Genomic DNA, 15,948 nt, shown 5'->3' with positions numbered 1-15,948 from the left:
ACTCTAAAATTGATACAGAAATGTGTAGTAAGAACGAAGCTGGAACACATACATATCTGTTTTCAACAATATAAAACTACAGTTTACAGGACAGTGGGGTAGGCATAAGGATAGACATACAGATCAGTGAATAGAGTCCAGACCCCCATACATATGGTCAACTGGTTTTCAACAAAGATGCGAAGTTTAAGTCTTTTCAACAAAAGGTGCTGAAACAACTAGATATCCACATTTAAAAAAAACCAAAAAACAAAAAACTTGATCCTTACCTTACACTATAGACAAGTATTCATTTGATATGGATCATAGACCTAAATATAAAAGCTAAAACTCTAAAACTTATGGAAGAAAACAGCAGAATCTTTGTGACCTTGGGGAAGGCAAAGATTTCTTAGATACAATGACCTAGAAAAAAGCATTTATCATAAAAGTAAAGACAGATGGAACTTCATCAAAATGTAAAACTTCTGTTATCCCAAAGACACCATTAAAAAAGTGAAAATATTCACAATACATGTATCTGACAAGGAACTTGGTATCCAGAATATATAAAGAATTCTTATAACAATAATATAATAATTTTTTTAAATGAGCAAAAAATTTGAATAGACATGTCACAAAGAAGATATGGAAATAATAGTACATGGAAAGATGCTCGATCTTTTTAGTCATTAGGGAAATGCAAATTAAACCCACAATGAGACATCACTACATCTAATATTTTTAAATGTTGGCAAGGATGTGGAGCAATTGGCGTTCTCATACATGGCTAAAGAGAATACTACTTTGGAAAAAAATTTGGCAATTTCTTAAAAAGATCAACATACACTTGCTTACCATATGACCCAGTAACTTCATTCCTAGGTATTTAACCAAGAGAACGAAAATAGATCCATACAAAGACTTGGACACCAACGTTCATAGCAGTTTTATTCATAGTTGCCCCAAACTGAAAATGATCCATGTCCATCAACATGTGAATGGATAAACAAATGGTAGTATGTTCATACAATGGAATATGACTCAGCAATGAAAAGAAACAAACTACTGAACATGCAACATGAATGAATCTAATAAACTCTATGCTGAGCAAAAGCAGATAGAAAGATTACATAGTATATGACTTCATTTATATGAAACTAGAAAAGGAAAATCTAATATACAGTGACAAGAAACAGGAAAGTTGTTGCCTGGTGCTGGGGATGTGTGCAAAGAGAACAAACTGGGAATAGACACAGGAATCCTTTCGGAACAATGTAAGTGTTCTATTTGTTGATTGTGGTGTTACACAGGTGTATACATCTGTCAAAACTCATCACACTAAACACATAAAGCAGATGCATTTTATGTATATAAATTGTTACTTAGAGTTGGTTTTAGTGTCATGCATAATAAATAAAGTGTAAAATTTACAATATTGATATGTTTAGCATAAAACCCAAATTTTGTGGCAGAATGGGTTTGTATATTACAGTTAATAGTTTCTCCAATTATTTCTTTAAAACATTGAATATGACATGAGATGTAACATTTTCAGAGTGGCTATATTTTTAAACAAAGTTGAATATAACATTTTGGGGAAAAAACTTTGAAATATCCTAAGAGTAAATTACATGCCAACGGACTTCTAAAACTGTCCCTTTAAAAAGTAAATAATTTACTGTATACTACGTACAAATAGGGGGTACCAAAATGAATGAAAAATGGGGCCTGTCCTCAAAAGACCTACAGTGCTTTTTAGTGGATAAGAAACTCATACAAATAAATGTATTCCAAGATAATGTCAGAAACATACCACCTTTCATATGCCAGGCACTTCCACTGATTTAATCCATACAACAGTCTTTACAGATAGGTATTATTATCCACATTTTCAAATGAGGCAATTGAACTCTGGAGGGATTAAGAAACTTGCCCGAGGTCAGAATCTAATAAGTACAGATTTTGATGTTCTTCCTGACACCAAAGCTCGTATTCTATCATCAAATGCAGAGTAAAAGAAATCTGAAAAGTGAATCGCGGAGTGCTATGGGAATAACTTGTCTGGGGGCTCAGAAAATCACTTTTGAATACTTGAAGAATGAGTATGATTCCAACAGACAGATTGCAGGAGGATCTTGCAGGCTGAGTGCTCACCATGAACATGGGGGTGGGAAAAACAAGGAAGCTTGAGGATAAGTGAGTTGTGCACTTTGACTAAATCTTAAAAGTATCAGGCGAGAGGTAGAGTAGAAACACGTTGAGAACCACTCTATTTTAAAAGGCAGGAGTGAATTTCTGAAGACTTGAGAGAAGGAAAATCATACTGAAGAAGCCTCTTTCCCAAGGTTAATCTGGCAGCAGTGTACTGAATGCAGAAGGCATGAGGGATGCAGGAAATGAGATGAGTTTCAGTCTGAGAGAGAAATGATAAAGCCCAGAGCTAGGTTGGTGGTCAACTTCAGCATGAAGAGGGCAATGAATAAGGAAATATCTTGAGACACAGTAGAGTCCCAAAAAAAAGGGTTTCATTTGCTTATTTGTTGAAGCAAAGGTGCCATAAGATATGAAGAGCCTGATTGTCTATGTGAAATAGGCTATTTCATGAAGCAAGATCCCTGTGGTTGTGAGAGGGTTAGCGAGTAAGAACATAGATGGAGGAATTAGGTTTCAAAAAGAGAAAGGACCCTTCTTTCTCAGACAGGCATAAAGGAAATGGAGATGGAGGTATTTTGAGGCAGGGAAAAGAAAGTTGAGGTGGGAGCCTGCTTGAAAGCAAGGTGTCCCCAAAGCAAAGAAGATTTGGAATAGCTTTCTACATATAACACTGTTTCACTTCTCAAAACATCTTTTATCAATCTACACGTTAGCCCTTGTCTTTAGGGTAAAAATGGATTAGTCAGCTTGGCTTCAGAGCTGTCTACTATAATCTGAACCCAGGGGAGCCAATCGAACATTTATCTCTTATGACGTGCCCGTCACCAAAATACTCTGACCCAACAAAGCAGGTCTGTTCATTGTCTGTAAACTGATCTGGCTAACTTTTAATCCAAACTTCCATTCTTTTCTCCCTACCCAAACTGCTATTTTCCCTTTCCTGTTTGTGTAAGTCTCATTCACTCTTCAAGGCTACATTCAATACCAGTTTTTTCCAGTGGCTTTCCCTGATTGCTTCAGCTCATACTGGATCCTTATTCTTCCACAGAATTAGTTTGTACTGATAATGTGTCATTCATTTTAGTAGCTAATTATATACTGTCTTCTGCTTTTACTTAACACACTTGTGTGTGTTTTGGCTGTGGGGAAGAATTGCATACCAGTGATCAAGAACTGTATTTTTAAAAAATCCTTCTCAAAGCCTAATTAATGTTTTGCAATATTTAATACCTTTACTGAGGTATAATTAACATACAGTAAAGTGCATATATTCAAAAGGTGCAATTTAATAAGCCTTGGCATATGTATCATCTGTGAAACCTTCACCACAATCAAGATAGTGGACACGTACATCATCCCAGAGAGTTTCCCTCTGCTCCTTTTAATCCCTCCTCCTACCCCATCCCACCCCATGTGGTCTCCAGGCAACCACTGATCAGTTTCCCATTACTTTAAATGAGTCTACATTTTCAATAATTTTATATAAATGAAATCATACATTGTGTACTCTTTTCATCTGGCTTCCTTCCCTCAGGATAATTATTTTGAGAAGGTCCAGCTTTATGGGCTTGCAACTGGTGTAGTCCCACAGGATCCTGTGCTTAAAAGGGCCTGACACTTGGTTTAATGCTCTATTGTCACTGTTTTGAAATTCTTAATAATATATGAACAAGGGAACCCATATTTTCATTTTGCTCTGTGTTCTACGAATTATGTAGCTGAATTATGAATCACGAATTATGAATTAGAGATTCATCCATGTTGTGTATCAGTAATTCACTCTTTTATTGCTGGGAAGTATTCTATTATATGGATATACCACAGTTTGTTTATCCATTCACCACATAATTTGTTTATCTACTCATGCTTAGATATTTTTTTCCAGGTACAAATAAAGCATCTATGAATAAAGCATCTATGAACATTCGTTGACAAATCTTTGTTCGGATCTATGCTTTCATTTTTCTTAGGTAAATACTTAGGAGTGGAATGACTGGCTTGCATGGTTGGTATATGCCTACCTTTTTAAGAAACTGCCAAAATGGGCTTCCCTGGTGGCGCAGTGGTTGAGAGTCCGCCTGCCAATGCAGGGGACACGCGTTCGAGCCCTGGTCTGGGAAGATCCCACATGCCGCGGAGCAACTAGGCCCGTGAGCCACAACTACTGAGCCTGCGCGTCTGGAGCCTCTGCTCCGCAACAAGAGAGGCCGCGATAGTGAGAGGCCCGCGCACCGCGATGAAGAGTGGCCCCCGCTTGCCGCAACTAGAGAAAGCCGTCGCACAGAAACGAAGACCCAACACAGCCAAAAATAAATAAATAAATTTTAAAAAATAAAAGAAAAAATAAAAAACTGCCAAAGTGTGTTCCAAGGGGGTTGTACCATTTTACATTCCCGCCAGCCATGCAGAAGACTTTCAGTGGCTCTGCATCCTGGCCAACACTAGGTATGGTCAGTATCTGAAATTTTATATTAATGTATTCTAATTGATGTGTTGTGCTATCTCATTGTGGTTTTAATTTTCATTTCCCTAATGACTAATGGGCTGATCTTCTTTTCATGTGCTTGTTTGTCAATTGTGTATTTTCTTTGCTTTAGAGACAATTCAGATCTCTTGCCCGTTTTCTTAGTGGTACAATCGTGTTCTTATTGTTTCGAGAGTACTTTATATATTCTGGATACAAGTCCTTTATCAGATATATCATGGGCACATATTTTCTCCCAGTTTGTGAGTTGCTTTTGTTTTGATGAAGTCCTATTTACTAATTTTTTTCTTTGATAGATTATGTCTTTGATGTCATATCTAAAACTCTTGCCCAACCCAAGGTCACAAAATATTTTGTCCAGTTTTCTTGTGGAAGATTAATAGTTTGGAGTTCTACATTCAGGCCTATAATCCATTTTGAGTTAATTTTTGTATATGGTGTGAAATATAGATTGAAATTCATACTTTTGCTTATAGAGAACCAAGTGTTCCAGTACCATTTGTTGAAAACCTATCCTTTCTCTGCTGAATTGCCTTTGTATGTTTGTCAAAAATCAGATGTCCATATATGTATGGATGTATTTCTCAAATGTCTATTTTGTTCCATTGATTGATTAGTCTATCTTTATACCAGTACCATACTGTCTTGATTATAATAGCTTTAAAACAAATCTTGAAATCAGAGTTAATGATTTGTGTCGGTGACAGTGTTAGTGACCGTGTTAGTGACGTTAGTGATATAATGTGATATGTAATGCGTGTTTTCAGCATATAGTGATAAAACTTAACTAGGCTTGATGTGGTTATTTCAACAGAATAAGAACAATGATATCATTAATGGGACGTGATGTCATTAACTGAAGAGAAAAAAACAATTAAAAATTTTAACCAGTTTTTCTATTTGTAAGTATCACAATAGGAATGAATATGAGAGAGAAGAAAGCTGGTAGAGTCAAGAAGAGAGTATTTATAAAATGCAGCTGAAGTGAGTAGGGGAAGTACAACTAAAAGCAAATACAAAGAGAACGAGAACTGAAATGTTAAGAGTGAGAAACCTCTAAACACAGAGGTACTAATCTAGAAAACGATAAATTGAGCACTGTATTTTGGGAGGAATGTTGGAATTAATTTAATTTTTTATTGATGTGAAAACTGAGGCACAGTGATATCATTACCTAGAGCTTACTAGCATCTCCTCTAAAATAGAATCAATCCTACAAATGTGGTTCTAGGCAGAAAGTTGAAAGTCCAACCTTTGTAAGTAAAATCCTTCTGTTCTAGTCATATTATTATAAGTAAGAAATTCATTCTCGAAGAACAATTTCATACCTTACAAAATTGATAATGAAAATGAAATGAAAGATACACATATGCTATTATAAACATTAATTATGTTAGACTAAACACAATATAAAAAGTAGTATTTTAAGTGCTCCTTTGGGGAACATTTGCTACATAGGCACAGATATAGCAAGGGAACTTTAGAATGAAGCTGCCTTTTTCCTTGTATATTTCCTTACAGTAAGCACATTCATTTTTCACTGTGCCCAGAAACTTTGAGCTACCTTCATAATTGGAGTCATCTGTTTTGAAAATCTGTGGCTTATTTTAACACGCCTGGAAGCCTCTGAAAAGTCTTTGAATGGTAAATGCTGGGGAGGAGCAGATTCCTTGGTGACGTCTTCATTTTCAAAGATCCTTCATGATACACCAGCTGCAAACTGAGTCAGCGGAATCACCATAAACCCTCACCAACTGTTGAGTGTTGCTAATCCAGTTACCCAGTCATTAGCAGTTATTAGGTTAAAGAAGATGTATAATCTTTATAATAAGAAAGGGGTCAAAAGTGGAAGTCAAGTGAGCTATAATAAATCAAGGGAGTTTATGTTTATTATAAAACTATCTTTTGTTGTGAAAAGGCTATTTATAGACCCTTGCATTTTACAGATTTGTCCGACCTGCTCAAAAAAAACATGTTAAACCATGTTACTCAGAAGAAGCAGTTGTTTTAGAATTATTTATTAGGAGAGCCTGGGGAGGTGGGGCAATCTTGCTGGGGAATGACCTGAGGGTGTGGTTTTCAAACATTTTTACCTTCACTCATATTTTTAAGTGATTGTCTAAAAATGTTTCATCAAAACTATAAATTGTTGCAAAGGATATTCTTGCTGGTGATTTTTAAACAGCTTTATTGAGGTATAATTGACATAAAATAATCTTTACATATTTAAAATGTACAATTTGATAAGTATTGACATATACATATCCATGAAACTACTACCACCACTATCAAAATAATGAAGATATACCATCAACCCATCCCTTCCCAATTTCCTCATACCCCTTGGTCATCTCCAGTGAATCCATCTAGACCCAAAGTTAATTTTGTTAAAGGATTTCAACAAGAAATTACATTTCTTTAATAGAAATAGAGCTATTCAAGTTAACTATTTCTGTCCTGAGCTTTAGTAGTTTGTGCAGTTGAAGGAATTTGCCATTTCCTTTAAGTTATCTAATTTATAGTTATAGAGTTGGCCATAATACTCCCTTATTATCTTTTTAATATCTGTAGCATCCGTAGTGATGTCACTTCTCTCATTTCTGAAATTTGTAATTTGTATCTTTTCTTTTTTCCCTCATCAGTCCGACTACAGTTTTATCAATTTTATTTATTGCCTTTTATTTTCCCCTATTGTTTTTCTGTTTCCTTTTTCATTGCTTTCCTCTCTGATGTTTACTGCTTCCGTTCTTCTGCTTTCTTTGGGTTTCATTTGCAATTTTTTCTAGATTCTTAAAACAAAAGCTGAGACAATTGATTCGAGAGCTTTTTTCCAGTATATATGCTATATTATAAATATCCCTCTAAATACTGCTATAACTGCTTCCCATAAATTGATATGTTGTATTTTTAATATCATTCCATTCACAATACTTCTTATTTTTCATTTTTATTTCTCCTCTGACCAATGGGTTATTTAGAAGTGTTACTTAGTTTCCAAATATTTGGTGACTTTTAAATATTCTTCTGTAATTTATTTTTAATTTAATTCTATTGTACTCAGAAAACATACTTTGTATGACTTGAATCCTTTTAAATTTATTGAGATTTGTTTTATGGCCTGGAATATTCTCTATCTTGATAAGTATGTCATGTGCACTTAAAAAGAATACATAATCAGCTTTCATCAGATGTAGTGTTCTATCAGTTTCAATTAAGACAAGCTGGTTGATAGTTTTATTTAAGCTTCTACAGCCTTACTGACTTCTATCACTATCGAGACAGGGGAGTTGAAATTTCCAACTATAATCATGGAGTTGTCTTGTTTTCCTTGAAGTTCTATCAGTTTTTGTTTTATGTTCTTTGAAGTTGTCACTATATGCAAAACTATATAGTTTTCTCATATTCTCTTGATTATTTGACTCTCTTTTCATTAAAAAGTGATGTTCTATATTTCTGGTAATAGTCTTTGATCTGAAACCAACTTGGGCATTAATATAACTGTTCAAGTTTTCTTTTGGTTAGTGTTAGCATGGTATATGTTTATATACCATGACATAGTTGTGTATTTAAAATAGGTTTCTTGTAGATAGCCTGGTAATTTTTGATTAGATGTCAGACGTTGTGTATTTTATCTTGTCAGGTGATGCATATTTTTGGGTTCCAGCATGTCTCCAGTGCTCTGCCCTGTAAACCGTAACAACTTTGGCCCCTCTGGACCTACAGCTCTGTTTTCTCATCTCAAGGAGACTGAGCTCTATGCCATGGCCTGGAAACTCTATCCAGGCAGTAAACAAGGGCAATCATAAGGCTCACTTTATTTGTGTCCCACCTCTCAGGGATAACTCTCTTTGTTGCCTGATGTCCAGGGTCACTGAGAACTGTTGTTCATATATTTTGTCTGTTTTTTCAGTTGTTTCCAGCAAGAAGATAAATCTAGTCTCTGTTATTCCATCTTGGCGAAAGGCGAAGTCTGAAACCTATATTGCTCTAATGTTTTTTCTTGACTTTAGCACTAAGACCATCATTATAATATTAAGTAGTAGTGTGAAAATGGGCATTTTTTTTTTAATTTTTTTTTTATTTTTATTTTCTTAAAATGGGCATTCTTGTATGGCTTCGTTTTATAGAAAAATCATTCTCTTTCACCACTGAGTGCAATGTTAGGTCTAAGGTTTCTGAAGATGCCTTTTGTCAGGTTAAGAAATGTTTCTTCTATTCTTAGTTTGTTGTTTTTATCACAAAGGCTTTTGAATTATGTCAAATGGTATTTTTCTGTACCTATTGAGATTTTCATACGATGTTTCTCTTACATTGTTAGTACTGTCAACTGCGTTGATTGATTTTCAAGTACTAAAGTAACTTTATATTCCTGGGATACTCTCTCCTTAGTCATGATGTATTCTCTTTATATTCCTGTATATTTCTTTTTTAAAGGATTATTATTATTTCTGTTAATGAGGGATATTGTTTAATGCTTTGTTATAATGTCTTTGTTTGATTTTAGTGTCAGGGTAATGTCAGCCTCATAAAATAATTAAGAAATTGTTCCTCACTGAGGTATTTTCTAAAAGATTTTGTAGATGTTTGATATTATTTCTTCCTTACAAGTCTGATAGAATTAACTACTGAATTCATGGGCCTAGAGATTTTTGTGGAGTGTAACTAAGAATTTAATTTCTGTTATTGATATATATATATATATATATATGTTTTCAGGTTTTCTGTTTCTTCTTGACCCAGTTGTGATCATTTACATCTTTCAAGGATTTTTTTTTCCCCTTTTGCCTATGTTGTCAAATTTATTGGTGTAAAGGTTTTTAAAAGAATATTTATGAATGTTTTGGTTTAACATTTAATTTCTGTAATGTCTTAATTATAGGATCTATAGTCATGTTGCTTCTTTAATTCCTGATATTGACAGTTTATGTGTTTCCTCTTTATCTTTTGATCTAGGTAGAGTGTTACCAATTTTATTCATTTTTTTTAAAAGATTAAATTTTGGTTTTATTGATTTTCTCTGTCATTTGTGTTTTATTTCACTGATTTCTGGTTTTATCTTTATTATTTCTCTTTTCTACTTGAGTTCTTTGTCTATCTTCTTAAGGTAGAAGCTTAGCTCATTGATATTAGATGTTTCTTTTCTAATATCTAATGCTTAAACTACTCCTCTAAGCATCACTTTAATTGCATCTCACAAATTTTGATTTTTTGTTTTCACTTTCATCCAGTTCAAAATATTTTCTGATTTTTCTTTGACACATAGGTTATTTAGAACTGTTCTGTTTAATCTTTACATAAATTGAAAATTTTCAGATATCTTTCTGTTATCTTTCTAAGTTAATTCTGTTTTAGTCAAGGAACAAAATCTATTTAATTTTATCCTTTAAATTATTTTGAGTCATTATAAGACCCTGCATATTGTCTGTCTTTGTTACTGTTCTGTGTCTACTTGGCAAGAATGTTATCTTGCAGAGTTTGGGTGGGCCATCATAAATGTCAATTTGATCAAGTTGGTTGAGAGAGTTCTTTGAGTCTTCTATGTAATTACTGATTTTCTATTTGTTCTATCTTTACCTGAGAGAGGAGTATTAAAACAGCTAACAAACAGCTATTTCTCCTATCAGTTATGTAAATCTTGCTTCCTTTTTTTCCAGTTCTGTCTTTAGGTTGATACACAATTGATATTATTATGTCTTCTTGGTGAATTTATGCCTTTATCATTGTAAAATGTCATTTATTATCCCTTTTGGTAATTTTGGGGTTTCCCCTCCCTGTGGCACAGTCCAGAAACTGACTCTGGACAGAAAGCTGTGGCAATCATAGGGCTCACTGCTTGTTCCCTTTCTCCTTGGGATCCCAGTCTGTTGGTTTAGGTCTGAAATCAGTTGTTCCATATACTTTATCCAGTTTTCTCTTGGTTATGGTGAAAGGTAAGTCCAGAACCTGTTACTTTCTCACGGCTGGTAAGAGAAGTGTGCCAATTTAATCGTGACATATTTTATTACTACATTTAACAGATATTTATGGAACACTTAGTGGAAAGTCTGGAAATATCAAGATAAGAGAGTCACAGACCAATGCTATACAAACAAGTAAAAAGTTACAATAGTGTGGCAGCTTTCAAATATGGCCCCCAAATTCTTTTATACTCCTTCCATCGAAGGGTGGATTTTATTTCCTTTCCCCATCAGTGCAGATGCTGCCACAGCTTGTCCAGTAGAATGTGACTGAAACCCTGCTGTGCCCGCCTCCTAGCTCAGGTCTTCGAAACTGGAGGTTTTCTCTTCCTGCCTCTTGCAACGTGCAGCCCGATATGCTGACACATAGGAGGTTCCCTGTAGGTGTTCTGGGCTGCAGCCCCAATGACCCCGCCGACTGCCAGTATCAGTGGCCAGACATGTAAGTGTGCAAGCTTTCGAATGACTGCAGCCCCAGGTGTAAAGTCATCCCAGCCTTGAGCCACCCCTGCTGACACTGTGTGGAAGAAAGTCAAGCTGTGCCGTCAGAGCTCTGTCCACTTTTTTGATTTGCAAGCAAAGAAGATGATTATTGTTGTCCTAAGTTGCTAAGGTTGGGTGGCTTTTATGTAGTAAAAGACACTTGGAACAAATATAATACCATTAAGCGCTGTGATAGAAACGGCCAATAATCAACTAACTAACAAATACTTATTACATGCCTAGTACAGGTCAGGTGTGAATTAGGAAAGGCTTTTGGGAATTGAAATTGAGTGGAGGTTTAGAGAGGGTATGGAATCAGAGCAGGAAAGGCAGAACGAATTGCTTGTTTGAAGACATGGAAAGTATGGCGGCATCAGAAAGACTAAAGTAGAGGGGCTGAAAAAAGACTTTAAAAAAATGAGGGACTTCCCTGGCGGTCTAGTGATTAAGACTCTGCACTTCCACTGCAGGGGGCATGGGTTCGATCCCACATGCCACTCAGTGTGGCCAAAAATAAATAAATAAATAAATAAATAAATAAATAAAATTTAAAAATGAGATTTTCAGGGGCCAGTTCTGTAAGGATGTAATGCTAAGGAATTAGAATTTAATTATTTATTTAATGACTGTATTCTCCATAAGCTATACTCCATAAAAGAGCTTTTATCCCTATGATATTTCCAGCATCTAGTATGGTACTTCGTACACATAAGGAGTTAATAAATATTTATTAAATGACTGAGTGACTGAAGAACCATATGAGAATTTTAAAGGAATAACAATCAGATTTGTGTTTTAGAAAAATCATTCCAGCAGGGGTGTGGAGAATGGTTTGGAGACAGGTAGGTGTATTAACTCAGCTGCCATGAGAAAATACTATAGACTGGGTGGCTTAAACAACAGAAATTTATTTATTTTTTACCGTTCTAGAGGCTGGAGTCTGAGATCAGGGTGCCAGCATGGTTAGGTTCTGGGGAGCTCTCTCTTCCTGGCTTCCAGATACAGGTGCCTTTTCATTGTGTCCTCACATGGCAGAGAGAAGAGAAAAAGGAAGGTCTCTGGTGTCTATTCTTATAATGGCACTAATCCCACCATGAGGGCCCCACCCTCATGTCCTCATATAAACCTAATTACCTAATTACCAAAGGCTCCATCTCTAAATGTCATCACGTTAGGGGTTAGGACTTCAACATCTGAATTCTGTGGGGACACGATTCAGTCCATAGCAGTAGGAAAGGAGAAAAACGTAGTAGGGGACGAATGTAATAATTCATCCAAAGGATGATAAGAGTGTGAACTAAAGTAGTGTTAGTAATGTTCCTAGGATATTTCTTTTCCTAAACCTTAGAATTATAGTTTTTTCCTGGAGTAACTCCACTTGCATGTTGCTGTCTTGTTTTTAAAGACAGAAGAATTTTCAAAATCAAACTAACAAAAAAAAGGGATTTAACATTTAAAAATTAACCATAGAATTTCGTAAACACATATTACAGAAACACTTGAAAGTGTCTGTACAACGTTTTAAAAACTATGGTAAAACTAAAAGTGAAACTCATGTAGTTTTAATGTTTTAAGGGATAATAATGGAAAGCTAACCTCAAAATACAAACCACTTGCACTTTTTCTATTTGGTTTTATGTTAAATAATATTAAAAATGTTTATTATTTATAGCATATTAATGATAAAAGCCCCAAAGAGCTATAACCATTCTTCTAAGTCAGAATACATAGATAATGCTATCAAGACTAATAGTTGTGTTATTACTTCACTATTTCCAGTGCTCACATATTGATGATCAAGGCTTGAACAATTTGATCACTAGCTTATCGCTGGCAACAGAATTATTCAGTGAAGCACAAAGCACATCCAAATGCATCTTCATAAATATTTGGCTCTGATACATGGCGATTATGATAATGTGCCCCAGACACTAATGCCCGGGAACTTGAGGTAGACACCTGTTTCTGTCAGCCCAGTAATCAAGAACCGGTTTTTGAGAGAGAATGCTCTGCTTTACATATCAAGAGTGATGTTTTGGAAGAATTGTATACTCATCATAATGAAACACAAGCAAGTTTTGGTACTGGCTCCTTAAAATGTTAAGAACCGGTGGCACTAATGTACCACAGTTTTTACATTGCTGTGTTAACTTTTCTTCTGCTCTTGAAAGACATATAGAATCATCACTAAAATATCTGGAAAATATAAAGTGCCTAAAGAGCAAAATATCACAAATCTTACCATTCAGAGATAATCGTAATATTCTCACCTATTTCCTCTCAGAATTTAAAAGTTGGGGGTATTTTGTAATCTCATATGGCTTTATAAGCTGCTTTTACAAACTTATGTATTTAAATGTCTATCTATGTAAATATAGATCTATATTATCACCTTTAATAGCCGGGGAGTTTTTACATTGTACTATGATTTACTGAACCAATACTAGTTAAAACGATTACTTACACTTATTTAGCGCTTGCTGTATGCTGGGCACCTAAGGGCTTCGTTTGTGTGAATCCATTTGATCCTCACAACCTGATTATTACTCCTGTTTCATACCGATGAGGAAACTGAGGCACCAAGAGGGAAGTAATGTGTCCAATCCCTAATGTCGGGCATTTTCGTGTTTAACAATGCTCTGATATTATAAACAAGGTTGCCATGAATATATTTGTTCACGTTCTTAAAGAATGTCTTTAGGATAAACTGCAAAAAGTAGAATTGTTGGGTCCAAAGGTATTCACGGTTTTAAAAGCTTGTGTTACATACTTCCAGATATTTCTCGTAGGGAGACTGTAATAATTTCATCCAACATTGTGAGTGTACGATTCCCCACATCCCTGACTCTTTCTCATCTTTGTCTCAATGACAAACACGCATCTAAATGCTACTCTAATCGTCGTTTTTCACTTTTAGAAACGGGACTTCATTCTTAATGGATGTTTCTAAGCCCTCCTCGTATTCCACAATACCAATCCTGCTGTCCACACGTTGTAAACGTTTACATGCTACATTCGGAAGTGCTCTAATTCTGGTAGACTTACATAACTTCAATTTACATGCAAGATGCTCTAAGTTCCTTCCAAGAGGGATGCAAAAATCTCTAGAAGATGCTCCTTAACATTTCTACAGGATATAGAGAATTTTTTTTGGTAAAGTTATAAATAAAATGACGAAATAGTTTAAGTTATTAAGAACCACTAATCAATCGCTAGCTCCATTTTTCAGTTTTCTATTTTTGCTCGGTTTGGGGACGGGGGGGCGGGTATCGCAAACCTTCTTGCCCTGTGCCACTGCTTTGCCAATCACCGTAATCGCTTAGTGAGTGCACAGTCAGGCAGTAGGTGCCAATGCCCAGCCAGAAGTGCTTTTGACCGAGCCTCCGAAGCGGGCGTTCGGGCCTCTCGGGAAGGTGCCAGCGCAGCCTCAGCCGCCGCGAGCACCGCGCGCCCGACACTCCCCTCGTGCGCGCCCGACACTCTCCTCGTGCGCGCCCGACACTCCCCTTGTGCGCGCCCGACACTCCCCTTGTGCGCGCCCGACACGCCCCTCGTGGGGACTCTGGCCAAGCCGCCCCGCTCACATGACTTCACCAAGCAAGTTCCTCGTCACCGCAGGCAGAGAATTGAACTCACAGCCCTTTTACTTAGATGCCCCCGAGTGAAGGGGCTTCCATCCCCCTCCCCAGGGACCAGAAAGTTGTGACAACCAACGGAACGGGTGGGAGAAAAGGTCTTACCTCTCCCCAGCCTCGACCCCTTTTCTTTCTACTCAGCCTCTGATTCACGCCTGGCTCGCTAGTCGGCTTGGGCGCGCCCGGAGGACCCCGTCCTCCGGAGGCTCCCGACCAAGGCCAAAGCAGGAAGCGCAAGCATCACGGCCACTCTCCCGTGTGGCTAATCAAAGCGGGGTCGGGCGAAGGGGGCGCTGGGGTTGGGCCGCTTTGGGCGGGGCAGGTTCCGGGCAGGTTCTGGGCAGGCGGCGCCGAGGTCGCCCAGATTCCCGACAGGCTCCGCGCGGGGGGGGCCTTCGCGGCTCCTCCGCTCCCGTCGCCGCCGTCGCCGCTGCTGTTGCCGCGGTAGCTGAGGGTCGGGGAGAGGAGGAGCTGTCGCGGACTCCGGGGGGGTCCGTCTCGGTCGCTGTTTTTGCCTGAGGAGCCTTCGTTCCTCGGTCGTACCCTGACTCCCGCGGTGTCGAGGGGGAGTCCCTGCGGACACCTCAGCACGCAGTGGAGATGCCTCTCTTTGCCACCAATCCCTTCGATCAGGACGTCGGTAGGTGCTTCTGCCGCCCGCTGTCCACCCCCGGCGGGCCGCGAGCCCGCTCTGCCCGCTCGCGGCGGACGGTCTGGACCCCCCGGGCCGGGCGAGTCCTGCCCCTTCCCTGAGGCTCTTTTCTGTAAGAGTTTGGAGGAGGTTGGGGGTTCGGTGCATGCTCTTGGAAAGAAGGGGGACTGTGAGAGTCTGGGAAACGGGCCTTGAGCTGGGGCTGTGGGTTCCGAAAGAACTGCTGGAGAGGTGGGTGTCGAAGGCCGCCGAGGAGCAGCTGGGGCGGGAGCTGGTGCTGGGACGGTGCTTCTGGGAGGACAGAGTCGAGAGCTAGGGAGTCTCCGCTAGCGTAGGATGATAAGCCGTATGATAGAGTGTTTCCCGGGACACATGTCAGACGTCTGGAACTGCGGGAATGTTTTAGGTTGGCTTCCTTAGGGGACTTTAAAATCTGTGATAGAACTGTAACGGGAGGACAGAGCTTCTGGTTCAGGGCGGACTGTCAGAGATTTTGGGAGAGAGTGATGAAGATGGAATACTTGGCAACAGTGTAGACGTCATTGAGGGCCGGAGACACTGGGCTGCCTTCCTTGGGTAGGTCTCAGTACTTTAAGTGTG

The 15,948-nt window shown here is 38.0% G+C and overlaps 2 protein-coding genes across 3 annotated transcripts in view; one reads left to right on the top strand and one right to left on the bottom strand.

Annotated features, from left to right (window-relative positions):
* Nucleotides 1-14,843, bottom strand: part of HACD1 (3-hydroxyacyl-CoA dehydratase 1) — a 49,599-nt gene extending 34,756 nt beyond the window's left edge. Inside the window, exon 1 of the mRNA XM_059910035.1 lies at nucleotides 14,802-14,843. The gene's annotated coding sequence lies outside the window, so the exon portion shown is untranslated. The remainder of the gene's footprint in view (nucleotides 1-14,801) is intronic.
* Nucleotides 14,844-15,115: 272 nt separating this feature from the next.
* Nucleotides 15,116-15,948, top strand: part of STAM (signal transducing adaptor molecule) — a 68,298-nt gene continuing 67,465 nt past the window's right edge. For both annotated transcript variants that reach the window (XM_059910003.1, XM_059909993.1), the window contains exon 1: nucleotides 15,116-15,336. In XM_059910003.1, the coding sequence (XP_059765986.1) occupies nucleotides 15,297-15,336 (40 nt within the window). In that variant the 5' untranslated portion in view covers nucleotides 15,116-15,296. The remainder of the gene's footprint in view (nucleotides 15,337-15,948) is intronic.

This window comes from Balaenoptera ricei, chromosome 2, assembly GCF_028023285.1.
Source record: "Balaenoptera ricei isolate mBalRic1 chromosome 2, mBalRic1.hap2, whole genome shotgun sequence".
NCBI classification, from domain to species: Eukaryota; Metazoa; Chordata; class Mammalia; order Artiodactyla; family Balaenopteridae; genus Balaenoptera; species Balaenoptera ricei.
This window is presented reverse-complemented; position numbering and strand designations above follow the sequence as displayed.